The sequence below is a fragment of the Eurytemora carolleeae genome, unplaced genomic scaffold (assembly GCF_000591075.1).
Source record: "Eurytemora carolleeae unplaced genomic scaffold, Eaff_2.0 scaffold989, whole genome shotgun sequence".
In the NCBI taxonomy this organism is placed as follows: domain Eukaryota; kingdom Metazoa; phylum Arthropoda; class Copepoda; order Calanoida; family Temoridae; genus Eurytemora; species Eurytemora carolleeae.
The window spans coordinates 115541-134370 of record NW_019397213.1 but is presented as its reverse complement, the minus strand read 5'-3'; the positions used below and the strand labels follow the sequence as shown (position 1 = coordinate 134370).

Below are 18830 nucleotides of genomic sequence, written 5' to 3'. Positions count from 1 at the left end.
CCAGTACACCAGGTAAGTGCCGGCTTTTCTGGACCAAATAGGAGGGGACTTGGTGCTTTATTGTCCCAACCCGACTTCTTGCCCTACTTGGTCGCTAGGCCAAGCTAACGGAAAATGACTTTGTACTAGTACTGGCAGGATTTCCTCCCACCTATTCTGCCTGACCGAAAGATAATGCTGTTTTAGTTGAGGGTGATTTGTATCCTGGCTCCGTATTAAAACATTAAACGGATCCAACCTTGACAATATTAGCTACTAACGGCTTATCTAGGTATCCTGAGTCTACACCTTGTCTGACCGCTACACAACTCCAGATTCTAGATACTCCAGACTCAGATGTACTTTATACTCAGGTACAGCAGATATTTACCACGTGGACAGAAGGAACTTGAAGGATGAGTGGGTCAGTATCAGAGTAAATATGAGCTTATCTAAGACGACGGTAGTAAGCTAGTTAATAGAAATGATAGTTATTAATTGGATAATTAAGTTTATTGGACTTGAGCTAGCTAGAGGAGATATTAGCGGGTGCAAGCTAGAGAGAATAGGTTAGCTAATAAAAAAATAAGTTAGCAAACAACAGTAGAATTTGGTTAGAGACAATTTAAGATTATTTGGGGAGAAGTTAGCTAATTTCAATTTCAAAAGAGAAATTTGGCTAGCTAGTTAGCTAGATAAAGAAGAAATTAGCTAACAAGAGGAAATTGAGTTAGTTAGAAAATAGATCAGCTAAGTAAAGGAGAAACTAGCTAATACGAGCAGGATTGGTTAATTTAGACTAGCTAGATAGAGTAGAAACTGGCTAACAAGCGGAAACTTGGCTAGTCGGAGAAAAGTTATCTAACAAGAGATGAACGGGTTAGTTAGAGAAAAGGTTATTTGCTTTGATAAAAACCAGGCTAGTTACAAAATATTTGAGTAAAATAGAGAAGAAGGTAGTTAATAGGAGATGAATTTGCTTAGCTACAGAAAAGGTGAGTTAGTTTTAGATATGAAATACGCGAGTAAGTATTTCGATACAGAACTAAATAATGTTAAATAAAATAAAGAATAATAAAAAAAATGATAAATGGATAAATAAAAAACTATTCTAAATGTTGAATCAATATATGTTATAACATTATCTAGATAGAATGTGAGATATTTGAGAATCTAGCCAGATAAGAGTAACATGAGCTGAATTACAACATATTTGTAGGGATGCGCTGATATGATGGTAGAGTTTGTGGAGAATAATATTATATTTCTGTTTGCAGCAGGAATAGGAATTCTACTTTTAGGTCAGTTTAATGTATTATATTTTTCTACGAATGTAATATGGGATTTTTGGATTAACAATAATCCTCCAAACCGGCGGAACCAAATTAACAGACTATTTTATTTAATATTGGGATTGCCAGTTTCTTTTTTGAAAATGTACTTAAAAATAAAACTCTGTAATTAAAAAAAAGTTTAAGATATTTTAATCAAGTTTATGGATCTGTCTATTATACCTTAGTCTACAAACATGTAAAATCAGTTATATTATTATCAATAATCTGTTAACTTGTTTCTAATTCTAATTTTCTAATCATTATCTGTGCAAATATCTTTATGTGGGATCCAATCATTTTAATATAATCATATAAAAAAGCTGAAATCCTGAAATCACCTTTTATATTTCAAACTACGAATTTAATTTCAAAGGTTTGCTTGATTACTACCCATTGATTAGTAAGCAACATCTTATCCAATTGAGAACTTGATAATTAGTGAAAAACAAAAACTAATTCACTTAATATTTTTTAGAGGTGTTCAGCATGGTGCTTTCTATGTGCCTCTGTTGTACAATAAAGAAAATTCGCGACATGAAGGCGTAACAAGATATAAACAAAATATTTGACAATGCAACTTTTTAAACCAGTTTTTTATCAAAGGTTCAAACTTTTCTCTACACACTTTTAAGTATTGTAACGATGTACAAGCAGAGAAAGAAACTTCTTTCACTGTTACCTATTAATCTATATATCTTTATGTACAATTGTTTTTATATATTCTTTATTGTTCAATGTTAAACCATGTAGCTTACCCTTTTGTACACTGTACCCAATAATCTCAGTTGCAAAATCTCAAATTTAGTTATGTAAAATGTATGATATATTTCTGTAATGGGGGAGGAATAACACAAAAATAAGAACTAAGCGACGAATCTGAAGGTCGTCTTACATTAAAAAAGTTCTTCAGAGATGTCTTGTAACGTTTATCATATTTTCATTTTACAATAAAATATAAATTTATGGAAGGTAAATTTGGTCAAATGAAAATAGTTCAAATGCTTATTTTTCTCAAACTCCAAATGTTCTTATATTTTATCTTCTTGTAAAATAAAAAATTCAGTCTGCACAATTAATAGTTCCTTACATTCATCAAGTACCTTCTTATGCATACATTTTTAGCAAAACACCTTTTCTTCTGACAGTAAATAAGTTATTCTACAGTTAAACACTTAATAACGAATACATCGAAAGAATTCATCAAATGTCGTATTCTTCACTTATGGATAGTTGAATGTTGCAGATATTTAGTTTTTTGATGAAATGATTATATGGAGCACTTTAAAACTGTTCCCGCATATTCATGGCTATTTATTCATTTTCGCAAATACCGATTTTTACGTAAAATATAATTGCAAAATTGTCAAGACGACATTTGATAAATGCTTTCGATATATGGCTGATGTAGGGTTTAACTGTAGAGAACTTGAGAAGTAGTTCATATGTCTTCCCTGCTAATTTTTAAAAAACAAATTGTTGTGAACATAAACCCTTCTTCCTATCAATGTTATGTGTTGATGTTAGAGAAAGAAATTAAGTCTTTGTCACAAACTAATATTTTCTATTCTCTATATCTTTGCAACCTGACGGTGGAAACCTTAGATATTTTAAGCTTAGATCATTTGACCTAAAAGAATTCATAGTTTTAAATATCCAAGGTTGCAAAAATCTAAAAATTAAAAAATCAGAGTTTGTGGTAGAGACTCAATTCCTTTCACACACAAATTATATATATGTATGTAATAATATGTGAATGCAAGCCATTCGTGTGCCAATAGAAACAATAAATAATCCAACATATTTGAAAATTTTTATGATTTATAAACTAAAAGTAAAGATATCACTTATTTTTTTTTTAAATGTTTATATCCAATATTGTAAAATTATTAATATTGAAAAAAATAAGATTAAGGAGGATTGCAAAGATTTTATTTTATTTCCGTTTTCACTTCATTAAATCTAAATCATTTAATGTCTTAACAAATATTAAGAAGATGGTCAACTTAATATTAAGTGTCTTAAAGAAAATGTAGTTTTTATATCTTGTCAAGTAAGAATTTCTATGAATGGAAGCACATGGAAAATAATAATAATAATGCATGCTGAACAGAAGGACGAAGGTGTTCTGTTGAAGTCTTGAAGGAACAGTTTTACTAAATATGACGGAAGGGTTGACATAAATAAGATTAAAGCTGTTAAACTGTTAACGATAAAGTTAAAGAAATTCTAATAAAATATAATAAAATGTAATGAGTCTTAGTCTCCCCCCCCCCTTATCTTGTAACACACAGGGCTCACTGCAAACTATAGACAGAAGGACAAGTTAAAATCTACACTACATCAACGGTACAGCTTTGTAACCCCGTAGCTACTCTACCTTTGTTGTTATGCACAAGAGAAATATTTATATAATATAGAAATGAGGAAGAAATCGTTTTGCCTTAGTTTGAAAAATGTTTAATTTCGATGATTTCGACCATTGTATCTGCAGTATAAATGCACCTTTGTGGAGAAACCACAATTGAAAATAATGAATTTTAAAAGAGTTTAACATGAATATATATTATCTATTATCTAATTCATTCTTAATCAGTAAAAGCTTTTAAGGGCACCGTTGTGTATCGGAAATGCCACTTTTTTATTGAGAGTCACATGAATATACGACTCAAGTCTCTTTATTGAGAGTCAGTTGAATATACGACTCAAGTCTCTTTATTGAGAGTCAGTTGAATATACGACTCAAGTCTCTTTATTCAGAGTCAGTTGAAAATACGACTCAAGTCTCTTTATTGCGAGTCAATTGAAAATACGACTCCAGTCCCTTTATTAAGAGTCAATTGAAAATACGACTCCAGTCCCTTTATTGAGAGTCAATTGAAAATACGACTCCAGTCCCTTTATTGAGAGTCAGTTGAAAATAGGGCTCAAGTCTCTTTATTGAGAATCAATTGAAAATACAAACACAGTCCCTTTATTGAGAGTCAGTTGAAAATACGACTCCAGTCCCTTTATTGAGAATCAGTTGAAAATACGACTACAGTCCCTTTATTGAGAGTCAGTAGAATATCAGTCCCTTTATTGAGAGTCAGTTGAATATACGACTACAGTCCCTTTATTGAGAGTCAATTGAAAATAACGACTCCAGTCCCTTTATTGAGAGTCAATTGAAAATAACGACTCCAGTCCCTTTATTGAGAGTCAATTGAAAATAACGACTCCAGTCCCTTTATTGAGAGTCAATTGAAAATAACGACTCCAGTCCCTTTGACTTTAAATGACTTTTCTCTAACTTATGACGTTTCCTGCCTAAATTGTATTTATTCAATTTAAATGGATTAAAAAAATTAAGCTGGAATCCTCTAAATGAGTTAAATGAGTCTTATTCATCCTTTCTGCTACATGGGTTTATTTACTGATCTAAAATTTGTCAAATTTCCAGCTTTTAAATCAAAGCAATTGAGTCTTTGCCACAAACTCTGATTTTCTAATCTCTTTATCATTGCAACCCAATGTCTTCGATATTTCAACTATGTACTGTTAGATCAAATAATCTGAGATTGAAATATCAAAGATTGGAAAAATAAAGGGATTAAAAAATTAAAGTTTGTAGCAACAACTCATTTCCTTTATTTTACGTAATACAGGCCCTTTAATTACAAGATGTCCATTAAACAAAACTAAATTATTAATAATTAATAAAATCTGATTCTAGATGTTTACTCTTCTAACTATCGGATTTACAGCAGGCCGTAGGTCCAGGTAAAATATATTCATTCAAAACAATAAATTTCTATATTTTAACAACAATTTTTTTTAGCGAACTCTATTTATGTCTGGCCATGATGAACTCCTGGAAACTATTATATTTACAAATCAATAAGGGGGTCCTGTAGTTAAACATAGCAGTATAGAATGGATTGACGTCAATACAATGTATGTTAGTTTTACGTGTAACAGGGGCGCTTATAAAATACAGAATGAAACTTTTGAAATGGGCAAATTTCAAAAAGACAATTCTTGAAATAATTTAGAGTTCAGTAAATAATTAATAATATCCATTGGAATATTTAAAAATGAAAATTGTTTAAATCCAACTAAGAATTTGTTTGAAAAAGCGCGGTTTGCAATTCAACTAAACTTATTTTTTTAGAAAATTCGCGAACTTTTTTTGTTTTTGTTTTACAATGTACACTAAGAGAAGATGTTCACAATTGAAATAGAAGCGCCCTGAAAGCCTAGTATAAATATATATATTTTGATTGTCTGTCTGTTTGTTTAATTTGTATCCAAAAAACGTCAAAACACCAAATTTTGTGTGGGACTTCACATGACCGGCCCAAGGAAGGTTTATGGATGATCAACATTTAAAAAATCAGCCTCCAACAAAATTCGATTTTCATTAAATTTAGAAAATCCTCGAGATTTTGTTATAAAATCCGCGAACTTTTTGTTTGTTTTTGTTTTACAGTATATACAAAGAGATCATAGAAATAGAAGATGGGTGCCAAGCGCCTGAATGCTCAGTAGCTTAGATTTATTCATCACAATAATTAGAAAAATTACAACACATCATAATATATTTCAATTACAGGGTGGATCCGAGGAATGAATTTGAAAGATTACCGTCTCCTCCTGCATACTCCAGGTACTTTATTACAACCCATCCCCTGTACAGGTTAATTGTTTTATATGTACAAGGTTACAATTAGTTTACACATCATTATTTTCAAAATTCAAAACAGACATCCGAACTCGATCAGGAGTCATTTCATATATTTAGTTCCGTTATTTCAGAGTTTTAAGATTTTCAAATTAAATCCAATTAATATTTTTCGGATGAAATGTCAATGATTTTCAGAATTTTCAGTAATATTTCAAAATATAAAGAGATTGTAAACGTAATTTTATGTGACTCGATTTTTATTTAAAGATTCCCAACAGAATCATTTTATCAGATATCTCTACCAGATTCTTGAAAGAGAACCGTCGTCAATAGTTATTGGAAGTCTTCAGATTAAAAGAGGATAGGACATACGTAATTTTAAATACCCCCATTAAATAGTTTCACGCCCGATTCACAACGATGCTTTTTCATCTTTATCTGTATGTAATTAAGGAAAATATAGTTTTTTTTTTCATCCGAAAAGTGTTAATTTCTTTATCTTATATATTATTAATAATTTTCAGAAAGAAAAAAATTGAAATTTTTTTCATTTTTTTTTAGAGACGAAGATATCAAGAAGAATATTGTTAAACGGGCACACAACTTTTTGACCAGAGGGTCAATTGAAAATTAACCATCCCCTTAAATTTACGTTGACGCTACATTTATATTGAAAACAAGTTGTACAGGGTTAGGGTTTCCACGAAATGGCTAAATCTTTTGCGCAAAATTTACGCAATTTTCACGCAAATTTTATTTTTGCGAACTTTTGCGCTATTTTTGCGCATGAAACGCAATGAGTTTTGCGCGGTTTTGCGCTATTTATTTTGCGCAATTTGCGCAAAACCGGAAATATTTTTTAAAAATTGCGCAAAAGTTTTGCGAATGGAAACCCTATACAGGGTTTCAAAAATTATTCAGTTTTCCGAAGATTAGTTTAAAGCCTAAAGATCATCGTGCCATCGCGCGTTTTGATTTCCTTTTATAGTGTGTGTAAATATTTTCCATAAATATATTAAGGGTTCAGAATACAATTCATACATCACGTTTTCCTTGCTTAAATATAGAGCATAGCTGTTGAATCTTGAAATTTTATAAATATGCAAATAATGCATTAAAACTGTTTATGCAAATGCAACCTTAATGCAAAATATATGGGAGTGTACGCTAGTTTAAACTTTATTCTATAGCCAAAAAAATCCTAATTTTAAAATCTTTGATATTAACGATTTATTAATTCGATGGGAGATTAAAATAATATTTGATCGAATTTCCTCGACAAACATAAAATCTGTCGAATTTGACTTAATCACTGGATCTAATTGATAAACAAAACACAAACATTTCAAATTATCTCTTGATAATTTTATGTTGAGTTAAACATGATTAATGTTTGTTGTTTAATTTTTATTAAACAATAAACGCTATTTCTGCGCAAAGTAAATATCCAGCGTTAAAGTCTATTTAACTTAATCAATAATTAAGTTACTCTCCAGGGCGTATACAAGGGGGTGGAGGGGGGGGGGTCAGTAGTGCTTCTAAAGGTGTTGTTTAGAAAAATAAACTTTGTCACAAATTGTTTTTATTATGTTTATAAAAAAGAGATATTAGGCGGTAATATGGAGACCATGCCATTTGGTCATGTTTAAATTAGCGAATACTCCCTTTTTGAAATATATGGAGGTGGGGGGGGGGGGTTAGTTTCGTGATTGAACACTTTTAAACTCCTTTATAGGTGAAAAAAAGCTGGCGAAGAAATACGAGAATAGATCACAGCTGCCTGCACTGTAAAGTGTTTATATTTTAAGAAATGTTTAAATGTTTTTCATTGCAGATCTGAAAAGGTTGAAATATTGAACTTTATTGATACTAAGAATAGGGATGGTTCTTATACATTCGGATTCGAGGTAAATCATATATGGAAATAATTTATAGATACAAAAATAGTAATAATATATATATACACAAATAGAAATAATAGATACACAAATAGAAATATATTGTAGATGCACAAATAGAAATATGGTAACCGCCAAAAAAAAAGTCCTTGGAAAAAAGTGCTAAAATTTCACACTAAAAAAGTCCTGTGGAAAAAAGTCCTTTTATTAAAAAGTCTTCGGAAATAAAGTCCTACCAATTCGAGATTTTATTTTATAGACATTTTTTTCTGCCTCCAGTATGATTTCATACACAACTTTTCGTAGGACTTTTTTCCGCAGACTTAAATTACTGAGTTCAAATTTCCCGAGACTTAGGACTTTTTTTCTAGGTTTTTTCCTTGGATTTATTTTCTTCAGGACTTCCTGAAATCTTATTTCCTGAGACTTTATTGGCAGCCACCATACTATTTTAGGAAAAAAAGTCACAGGAATCCAAAACACGGGACTTTATTTCCAGTGACATTTTTTCCAAGGACTGGAGAAAATTCGGACTTTTTTCCCAAAGTTTTTATTTCCAGGTTTTTTTTCCAGAAACTTTTTTCCCGGGACTTTCTTACATAGATTCTAGAAATATATTGTAGATGCACAAATAGAAATATCTGAGCATCTTCTCTTTTTACAATATAAAACAAAAACAAATTCATAATATCTTTTCGCGCATTTTAAAATTATACAAAAATAAAAAAACTTTTAAACACAATTTTTTTTAATTTTCAGCACTTATAAACCTTTCCTGGGGCCACTCCAAATTTGGGCCCGATCGGTTGAGCCGTTTTGATGTTTATTGGATATAAACAGACAGACACCCAGACTAGCTAAAATATATAGATTAAGTGTCTGCTAAGTGGTGTCAACAAGGTATATGAGGTGTCTGCTATGTGAATGAAATGTCTACAAAATGTATGAGGTCTTTGCGAGGTATATGATGGGTTTTTTAAGCTCTTATGAGGTGTCTTCAAGGTGTGTAAGTTGTCTGCAAGGAATAGAAGGAACTTGCAAGGTATATGAGGTGTCTGAAAGATATATATTGTGTCTGCAAGGTGTAGAAGGTGCCATTGAAGATATACGAGGTGTCTGCACAACGGTATATGAGGTGTCTGAAAGACATATGAGATTTCCAGACGTTATCTTGATAAAGCATTTGCAATTCTATAAAATATAGATTTACAACATAGTATGCACTATATGGCTTGAAGGTGTATTTATGGAGTATTTTTAAGTGGTAGCTTATATTTAAGGTAAACTTTATAACTGGAAATTGTATAGTATGAGGTGGGGGAACAGTATATAATATGACAGGATGGATTACTAGTTAGAAGGAGGTTAATTGACTAGGGCAGATCATCTTCATTGCATGCAGGGTGTTTCAAAATAAATGACATAGTTGAGAGGCTGCATTCATGGGTCAACCTAATTTGAATAGTAAAACTCTTGAATGGTATAATCAACCATATACCTAGCATTTACAAAATGTGTTCTGCCTTTTTTGTACCTTTCAAATTATCGGAGGTTTAAAGAATTTCGTTCAGATTTTGGTTTTATTTCATAAAATCAACTAAACGTCTTAATATCTTCTTTGATATTTAAAGAAAAAAGGCCGACCACATTTTGGAAATGTCAGGACTAGGGGAAGTTTGTGATTAAAGAGTCAATAATCATACATGTAAACGTAGGTTGAAGAATAATTGCCGCATATTGTTTTTATTATCAAAGACGATCTTCAAGTTGTCTCTGAACGGTCATGTTTTGTGGAACAGGGTGTACCTTATTCTTCACATTCACGAGAACCATTCGTATAACAATTCTAATATATTTAACATTTTTTCCATCCAAGTTTAATTCATTATGCAAAACAAAGGGTTGATTAATGATTAAAATCTTTCCAGTTTTTTCATCACGAAACAAAAAGCTTTCAACTGTAAAAATGATGCAGTATCTAGTTTAGAGTAATGTAAACAATGTTGGATGTTGATGTTTGGACTTGTTGTACTGTACAACTGTACAGTAATATCTTATCATGCTAAATAATTGAAAGAAAAACAACCTGAAGGATTGAATAAACATAAGGTGCAGATACAATAAAAAGAAAGAAGGATGGAACGAATAAATAAATATAATTGTTGAACCATGCAATATATTGCAGTGTAACCTGACAAATTGTATATATTGCACGGGACAGAAGAAGTTTTTCTAACAGTGTGGAATGAATAGAAAGAAAGATGGAATTCGAATAGTAGAAAAGAAGAACGAAAAGTAGGGAAAATACATAGAATAAAAGAAAAGATGGAAAGAATAAATGGGAAGATGGAATGAAAAGAAAGGAAGATGGACTTAATAAAAGGGAAGATGGAAAGAATAGTAAGGAAAATAGAACGAATAGTAGGGAAAATAGAACGAATAGTAGGGAAAATAGAACAAATAGTAGGGACAATAGAACGAATAGCAGGGGAAATTTACGAATAGAAAGGAAGACAAATTGAATAAAAGGGAAGATAAACGAATAAAAAAGGAAGATGGAACGCATTGCTGAGAAGATGGAAGGAACAGAAGGAAGGATGGAACGAATAGAAAATAAAACAAACGAATAGAAGGGATGGTGAAAGGAATACAAGAGAAGATGGAACGAAAAGTAGGGAAAATAGAACCAATAGAAGGGAAGATAGATTGAATAAAAGGGAAGATGAAACGCATTGAAGAGAAGGAAGGATGGAACGAATAGAAAATAAAACAAACGAATAGAAGGCAAGGTGGAAGGAATAGAAGAGAAGATGGAACGAATAGAAGAGGAAATGTAAGGAACAGAAGAAAGGATGGAATGAATAGAAGGGAAGAAGGAACAAATAACAAAGTGGGTTAAAAATTGATGGATTTAATAAGTGGGTTGGTTGCTCTAAGTGCACCTGGAGTTCACGACTTTAAATGCATATTTATTAAGGTCCTGGTAATACTCTTTGCACACAAATCTACGTTTACCATGTATTCATGAAAAAGGGAACATATTGCAGTGTCCAATAGGAATTACTATAGCAGAGGTAACAGGCGTTGCCTGTGCCAATCAGTCTTAGATTTTTGTGGTTTCCCGCCAAGTAGCTGTCTTCCCTTCTCCTTAACTTTTTAACATTGAATAATTTGAGAAATATACCACCATTTCTGTGCAACCCATGGGGGGTGATCGTATTTTTTTAATCTTTCTAATGCCCATTGGCAGGGCCGGATTGACCTCCGCACGCCGAAAGGGGATAAGCTCCCAACCATTTTTTATACCAGTGAGGCATTTAACATTTTTGATTTTTATTCCATGATTCTTTGGGAGGCTAGAAAACATTTATACAAACATGCACCCATCCATTCCTAAAATTACATTGAAGTGTTCAGCTGTTTGTCTGAATTGAAAATACCCAATACTTTTTCAGTTTTATTGGTATTCTTTCTTATTCTGTCGTCTGTTTGGGTGATTGCAAGTTTGCAAGTTTGTCTGTTTGTTGGTTCGTATAGCGTGCTAGGCAATGTATAAAATTGGATTGAGAAATGTCAGAATCGGGACGTACATTGTACACAGCTCACAATATATGTTCAAGCACTGGAAAATATAAACAAATAACTACAGCGTATAACTAGAAGTATAGAGGTCATATCAAGAATTGTTCTGATTACCCAACTAAGAGAGTTTTATTATATATAAGTAACTATGTTTGGGTTTAATAAACACAAAAGTGCAATTTTTTGGCATTTCACTTCCTTTCCTTAATAGCATAACAAGACTCACAGCAAAAATGAAAGGGGGTATAGGCTGAAACCTAAGCAATGTAGGAGTGTCACGTGTCTCCGTCTGTATCATGTGACCAGTATACTACACTGCCATTGGTGGGAGTTCTGGTCACGTGAAACGGACGTATACATAATATTATCAATAATATCTATTAAAAATTAAAATTAAAAATTATAAAATTAAAATAGGAGCAAACCGAAGTTTTTCAGGCTCCTCTCGTTTTCAGATTGGTTGCGTATTTGCTAAATATAATCGGTTTAAACCTACAATTTTTATCTAAAATTTTATATATATAAATTTTTTTTATAACTTTGACACAGTTTTATATCAATTTCTTGAGACAGGAACATCAGACAGAACACGTATAGTTCACGATAAACTTCTAAGAAACTTAATTTTCAGCCTATACCCCTTTCATCTTTCCTGTACAGTCAAATGTGAATCGGGCATGCCCCTGTTTTTAAATGGAGGCCTGAGGGTCATGTGAAAATAGAACGACAGCTGCTTTATATACAACTAGCTGAGGGCCCGGAGTTGCTCGTGAAAAAAAAATTGAATAAAAAATTAAGATTGAATTTTTTTAATTCAAATTTGTTTGGCCTATAACACCCTCCTGGCCACCCATGAGTGTCCACAAAAAAATTTAGTCCAATCGGTCCAGCCGTTTGGCCGGCTATACGCAACATGTATATACACGAATGTCTTGTTTTATTATATAGATATACATATAATAAAAGTTTAATTCCATGTCCATCACATGTCCATCACGATGTCTACCGAAATCATAAAGTAAAAACAATTTAAAGATAATTAGATATTATTATTAAGGCTGAAGATGGGAGTTACAAGGTGGAAACTAGATCAGGTGAGATACTACGGATGTACAGGGTGTCCCACGAAACATGACAGTAGCAAGACGATTTGAAAGTTGTCTTTGATCTTTGAATTTATTTAAGACATTCAATCGTCAACCTTCATTCACATGTATGATTCTTGAAACAATATTCACAAAATTCTCCTAGTTCTGGGATTTCCAAAATTTGGTCTGTCTTTTTTGTGCTGTCAATGTTACCAAAGATATTGAGAAGTTGGTTTAAATTTTTTTTTTTTTGAATAAAACCAAAATTGGCGAAATCTGAACAAAATTAATCATATCTCCGTAATATTGAGAACACAAATAAAGGCAAACCAAGATTTGGTAACTATTAACTCTTTAATTTTACTTCTAAAACGTGGTTTACGAAACAGTGCCGTAAATTATTTCAAAGATAAAAAACGACCTTCAAGAATTAGGGGGGTGGGCCCGGGGGTAACCTCGGATGTAGATTGAGGGGGGTGGTAATATATTACGGATGTATTATGCATTCAAAACCATGGCGTAAAGAATGAAAAACACGATTAAAACTTTTCAAGGAAACCAAAACAATTTTTGATTTACAGATTAATTTGTTTCTTCAATTGTAAGTTCACCATGTATAATTGTCAAATAATACATTTCTTTGTTATCTGTTAAAATTAATCAGTTAACATCCGTTTTCATTTTGAAAAGTTATTATAAATAGAATACATTTCAAATTATCTGTTTTGCTAATGAATAATGTATAATATATTAAAGTTTAAAATTTCTAGTTGCTTCGTGAGAATATTTAATTATAATTACCGATTATTTTTTAATTGATTAATTGATTACATGATCTAGATATTTGATCTGTTTCAGCTTTAGGAGAAGTATGGGGGAAGTATGGATATATAGATCAAAAAGGAATCCTAAGGTATCAGCAATAGGCTTTAAAAAATCTGATTAAAAATATACGTGAAAATTTTTTCAAAAAATAATTTATTTTCGCTTTTTTATAAACCCAGGGAATCGACTTACGGAGCAGGGTATGCGTCTAACCCTAGACTGCAAAATACAGGTTTTTGATTTTTCTTTTATTTAACAAATAAAAAAAAATAATACTATAAAAGAATTAATATTTTTATAGAAGCTGTTTGGATTAAGATGTAGATTGAATGCAGATATTTGCAGTAATGTTTGTACAAATATATTCTTTTTGAGTTTTTTTGTTTATTGAAAAAATGATCTTGTAATTTTTCAAAACAATTATTTGAAAATGTATTTGTAATATAGATTTAAAACTATTTTTAATGATCAGGTAAAAAATATGAAGATTCAACCGACGGAGCTGAAAATGAAATATATCGGTAGGTTTGATATACATTTTTTAAATTGTAACAATTATGAATTTTTAACAAATGAAATTACTTCACCCATCACCATGCTATTATTTCTGTCTTTGTTTGATGAAAATCATCAAAAATATTTTTTAAAGAATGAGATCAAATAATAAAAGTGACTTTTGTAATGATTTGCAATATAAATAATAAAACAAGACATTCGTAAATATGTTCCCTCTGGCCGGCCAAACGGCTGGATCGAATGGTCTGACATTTTTTTGAAGGCACTCATGGGTATTATGGGGGTGACGTTGGCAAATAAAAATTAGTTCTTAATAAAATTTTTAAATTTTGTTTTCAATTTTTTTCCAGGGGCAACGCAGGGCCTTGCAGCTAGTATTTTATAAATAATGATTCTAGGGACACCTTGGGTTCTGTAGGAGGATACAAAGCTTATTCAATAAACGAGAAGGATAGGAGGAGAATGATCCTCGGAAAAGACGACATTCCAGCTTCATCCGACTTTACCAAGAAACCTAATATCAAAGAAAAAGAAATAATCAAATCTGAAGTGCAAGATAGATTCAATGCTGAAGCTCAGGTATTAAGAAGGTGTAGTGGCATGCTTTGAATGGAAGAAAATTATTTCCAAATAAGCTTAAATTAAATCTTGATAGATTAAAAAATGAAAGTGCTATTAAGAACTATTTTGGTCTAAAGTCTATATTTTACTTTATTATGGAAGACTTAACATATACCTTAAAATATCAATCAAAATGTTGCTCGATTTTCGAAAAAAAATTATTTCAAAATATTGTTTGTTTAGGCTCCAGACGAAGATTTGTTGCCAAAAGAAAAGATGACTCATGAAGAAATGGTTAAATTTATAAACGGAAGAAGAGCAATACTGAGGAACAACATTCTGTTCAAACCTTTATATTAAAATTCATTTTANTGGGGGGTCTGATGATAACTTACACAAAAAGATCGATGTTTAAAACTTAGGAAACGAGCAAGGAAGACACCTTTGAAAGACAAGATAGAAACGAAAGACAAACAAATCATGGAGAGAAACATTAAAATGCACGAGAAGATTAAAACCAAGCAGAAGGAATTGAAAGAAAACAACGTGGTGGAAGGAAGAAAAAACGAGATGGAGGACAAACGAAACAACAATGTTGGGGTCGGTAGAAAAAACATCGTGGATGACAGTGAAGAAATCAAGGTTAAACATGATAAAGGTAAACATAAAATACATGAACTATTCATCTCTTTTTTTATAAAGATCTTAGTTCATGACCCTGCTCATTATAATATTTTTCTATATCTAGGTGTTTTAAATTCAAGATTTAAACATTTCCCTGTGTCTAACCTAGGTTTCATCAGCACAAGAAAGGTGAGCGACAGTGTGACATGACATATACTTAATTAAACTACAATCAAAGGAGACATGATGCTTTATTTTATTTCACGAGAACAATTGTGGGACAATTATAACTGGTCTTCTGTCTTGAAATATGGGGTTCAACATTTAATCTACAGGTTTACCCCGAAAGGACGAGACTTCAAAGACGACTGAACAGATTTTATTAAATCTTTTTTCTTCCATTCAAAATCATTCCAAAAAATATTTTAAAGAGTTTTAGGTCGTAATCCTGTAAAGCATTTTCTAAACTTAAGATCAAAAATCTCCATTTATACTATTCCATTGGTTCCTAACATCTACAAAATTTTTAAGCTCAATTATCAATTTCCCTAACACAGGTTTAACTTTCATTAACCCATCGAAAATTTTGGGACGGAAATTAAACTTCCATTATTTATGTTTAACCATGACCCTTTTAATATAATTTAGGAGACATCTTTTGAACGTCCAAACCAATATTCTCAACCAACTACTCTCTCACCATATTCAGGAGCTCAACCTGAAAACCATCTTTCATCTGATCAATTAGTCCTTCCGGAGAACCCTGATCAATTAGTCCTTCCCGGGGATCCAGATCAATTAATCCCGCATTGGGACACTGATCAATTAGTCCTTCAAGGGGACTATGATGAACTAATTCTTAATGGGAACACTGATCAATTAGTTCATCAAGGGAACCCTGATAAACTAGCCCTCCAAGGGGACCAAGATCAATTAGTCCTTCAAGGGTACCCTAATCAATTTGTCCTTCATGGGGATCCTGATCAATCAGTCCTTCATGAGAACCCTGATACACTAATCCTTAAAGGGCATCCAAATCAACCAGTCATTCAAAGGAATCCTGATCAAATAGTCCTTCAAGGGTACCCTGATCAATTAGGTCTACAAGGGAAACCTGATCAATTAACCCTTCAAGGGTACCCTGATCAATTAGGTCTACAAGGGAAACCTGATCAATTAACCCTTCAAGGGTACCCTGATCAATTAGGTCCACAAGGGAAACCTGATCAACTAACCCTTCAAGGGAACCATGATCAACGAGTCCTTGATCAAATTTCTCTAGAAAAGGATGACTATAGATTGGAAAACGGTGACAACCTGTATCAACCAAATACTAGGGAGAAGAACCCCTTGAATAGAGATGAAAACTACTCTAAAACATCTTCAAGGAGTTCTCCCAGCTTAAAACAACCAATCCAAAATACAGAGAAAACTACAGATGACAATGGCAATATATTGAACAAAATCAACCTATTTCGAAAGCTTCCTTCGCAGTATCCAACCAACCAACTACAGCCATCTGAAAACCATTTCCTGGAACCAGCTCTTGATGACACCAGAATAACACATCTCGAACCCGCAATCGATTATGATAATTTTGGAACAGAAACATCAACACAAAAGAAAAATGTACTTTCTGGTTCTTTTTCTAACCTGCAGCTCCACAATAATGATCAAAATAACAAGAAACTTATGGTTTTAGAAGATTCCTTCAGGTAAACATATCTTTCCTGCATGCATAAAATGAGTATTTACGTAAGAACTAAATAAATGGAATCAGTACAGTTGGATGTAATACTCTAAATGCCAGGGCTAGATTTGACAGTTGAGGGCAAGAAACAAATTGATGAGTTAAGAACTTGGGACAAACAAAATATTTTGTGTCTTAAATTTTTTTGACATTTTTGTTACCTTCTCGTTATAATAACTGTCTTTCAATTTAAATACTATATGTTATTGTTAACAATTTGCTACTCCTTTTTCCCCACTACATTTCGTTTTTGTTCGAAGGGAAATTCCTTTATATTTTTAGTTCTAATACCAATTACTTACATTTTTGAAGGGTTCGTTTAAAACATTTCATAAAAATATAAAAATATTGTTTTAGAAGTACATCAAGCAGTAGAGAAGTGGAGGAGAGCTTAAAGTTGATTTCAACATTTTTACAAGATAGAGAGAGGGAACATAGCTTGCCATTGACCATTGACCACAAGGGTATGCTCATTTGTCATACAGTTTACACAGCTAACTAAAAACTATATCTTTTTATCCGAAGATATTTGTAGATGTCCAAGAACTGGAGAATTTAGATGAGATCGACTCCGTCATTTTTATTTTGACTATTATTATCTTAGTTTGAACATGCATCTGGGGCTTTAATTTTAGCAAAAAAAAGTGCGAAGAAAACAAAGGGGGGGGGGAGGATTTTAAGCGGCAGTTGTCTGGAAGTGTTGGAGATTTTTCATCTTAAATATTTTTTCAATTCCATTTGCGTATTTATTTTTAATAATATTAACCTGAGTCGTTTAAAAGAATTTTTCTAAATCCGGCAAGATGTTCAGAATTCATGTTTTCAGGCGTGATCAGGTTTATAAGTCCGGAAAACGAATTGTCTGAACCCCCTTCAGGTCCAACGGAATACTTTTACACCGACATCTATGATTTCTCTTTACGAAGAACTGATGAATCTAAGGATTTTGAGATCTACGAGGACTTGACAAATGATTTACCCACAAGTTATCATTCGTATGATGCTGTTCCTCAGCAAGAGAAAGGTAAAAAGAGATTTTTGAGAATTTGAAAATAAAAATAGATAAAAAATGGGACGTTGACTTTATAGATTCCCCCCAAACCTGAACATATTATGGAGAACAAATATTACTTATAAGAGGCGTGGAATTGTATATTCAAAAAAGAATAATATTCCAAGGATCCAAAATTTAGATTTCAAATGCAAATTTTGAAGAAAAAAAATTTAGTTATAGATCAAAACACAGAGGATAACCCCGGTGAACAAGAGCCCAACACGCAATTTGATCAAGAAGATCGAGTTGATCAACGCGCAAATCAAGAGGAAGAAACTGAGGATCTAGGAAGAAGCCCAAGATTCAATAAAAAGGAGACAATTAATATCAACTTGAATAGGTATTATGTTTTCTTAACTAACTTAACTTTTCCAGATTATTCCTGTTTATCAGTTGTTTGTTTATTAGATTCCCAATGGGATACTTCAGGGACAAAATTAGAGCTTTTGTTTAGACCAAGAGATTCAAGACCCTTGGCGCACCAGGAGACATCTAACCCTGTTCAAAGAGTTCAAATATCAAATATTGGAAGTGTGTTCACTCAAGCGGGAGAAGTTTTTTTGCCAAAGAAAAATCCGCAAATTACTTCTAAGAAATCTACTTCAACTCTGGGTTGGAATTGGACAAATTTTACTCCAGCGCTAGAAACAAATAATGACGGATCGTATACCCTTTTCACCTTTCTATAGCGTATAGCTCTAACATACTAAACAATTTATACTATGCTCTGTTGTATCATTTATTAAAAATAAAATTGCATTAGATAAAATAATCTGACCATAAACTGAAGTTGGAAGGAAGAGAAGCCATATTTTTTATCACATTTTTCAACGTCAAAGCCTACTCGACGTAATCTTTTGCTGGTCGATTAATTAATTGATTGATCTGCTGTCGACCAAAGAATTATTGGAAATTGAGAAATTGGAGTTAACATAAACTTATGTTTTTCACAATTT

General features: G+C 32.1%; 2 protein-coding genes across 4 annotated transcripts; both read left to right on the top strand.

Annotated features, from left to right (window-relative positions):
• Nucleotides 1-271: 271 nt before the first annotated feature.
• LOC111712774 (CD9 antigen) lies at nt 272-2405 on the top strand (the record flags this gene model as incomplete). Its single annotated transcript, XM_023487496.1, is given in 3 exon segments — nt 272-353; nt 1199-1280; nt 1789-2405. Coding segments are annotated over 3 exon segments (235 nt in total), but the record flags the coding sequence as incomplete, so codon positions are not given.
• A 2608-nt stretch (nt 2406-5013) lies between these two features.
• On the top strand, nt 5014-18646 carry LOC111712770 (uncharacterized). Of its 3 annotated transcripts, none has more exons than XM_023487491.1 (16): nt 5014-5072; nt 5905-5958; nt 7811-7883; nt 12514-12550; nt 13403-13457; nt 13549-13601; nt 13842-13890; nt 14284-14464; nt 14690-14775; nt 14869-15104; nt 15195-15259; nt 15719-16785; nt 17178-17284; nt 17647-17844; nt 18049-18214; nt 18329-18646. In XM_023487491.1, the coding sequence occupies exons 1-16, from the start codon at nt 5026-5028 to the stop codon at nt 18561-18563; spliced, it is 2709 nt and encodes a 902-aa protein (XP_023343259.1). In that variant the 5' UTR covers nt 5014-5025; the 3' UTR covers nt 18564-18646. The 3 variants fall into 3 exon arrangements, with proteins under 3 accessions (XP_023343259.1, XP_023343260.1, XP_023343261.1); XM_023487492.1 differs by having other exon boundaries at nt 18283-18422; XM_023487493.1 differs by lacking the exons at nt 5014-5072; nt 5905-5958; nt 7811-7883; ... (1 more) ...; nt 13403-13457; nt 13842-13890 and having other exon boundaries at nt 13582-13601.
• Nucleotides 18647-18830: the final 184 nt, after the last annotated feature.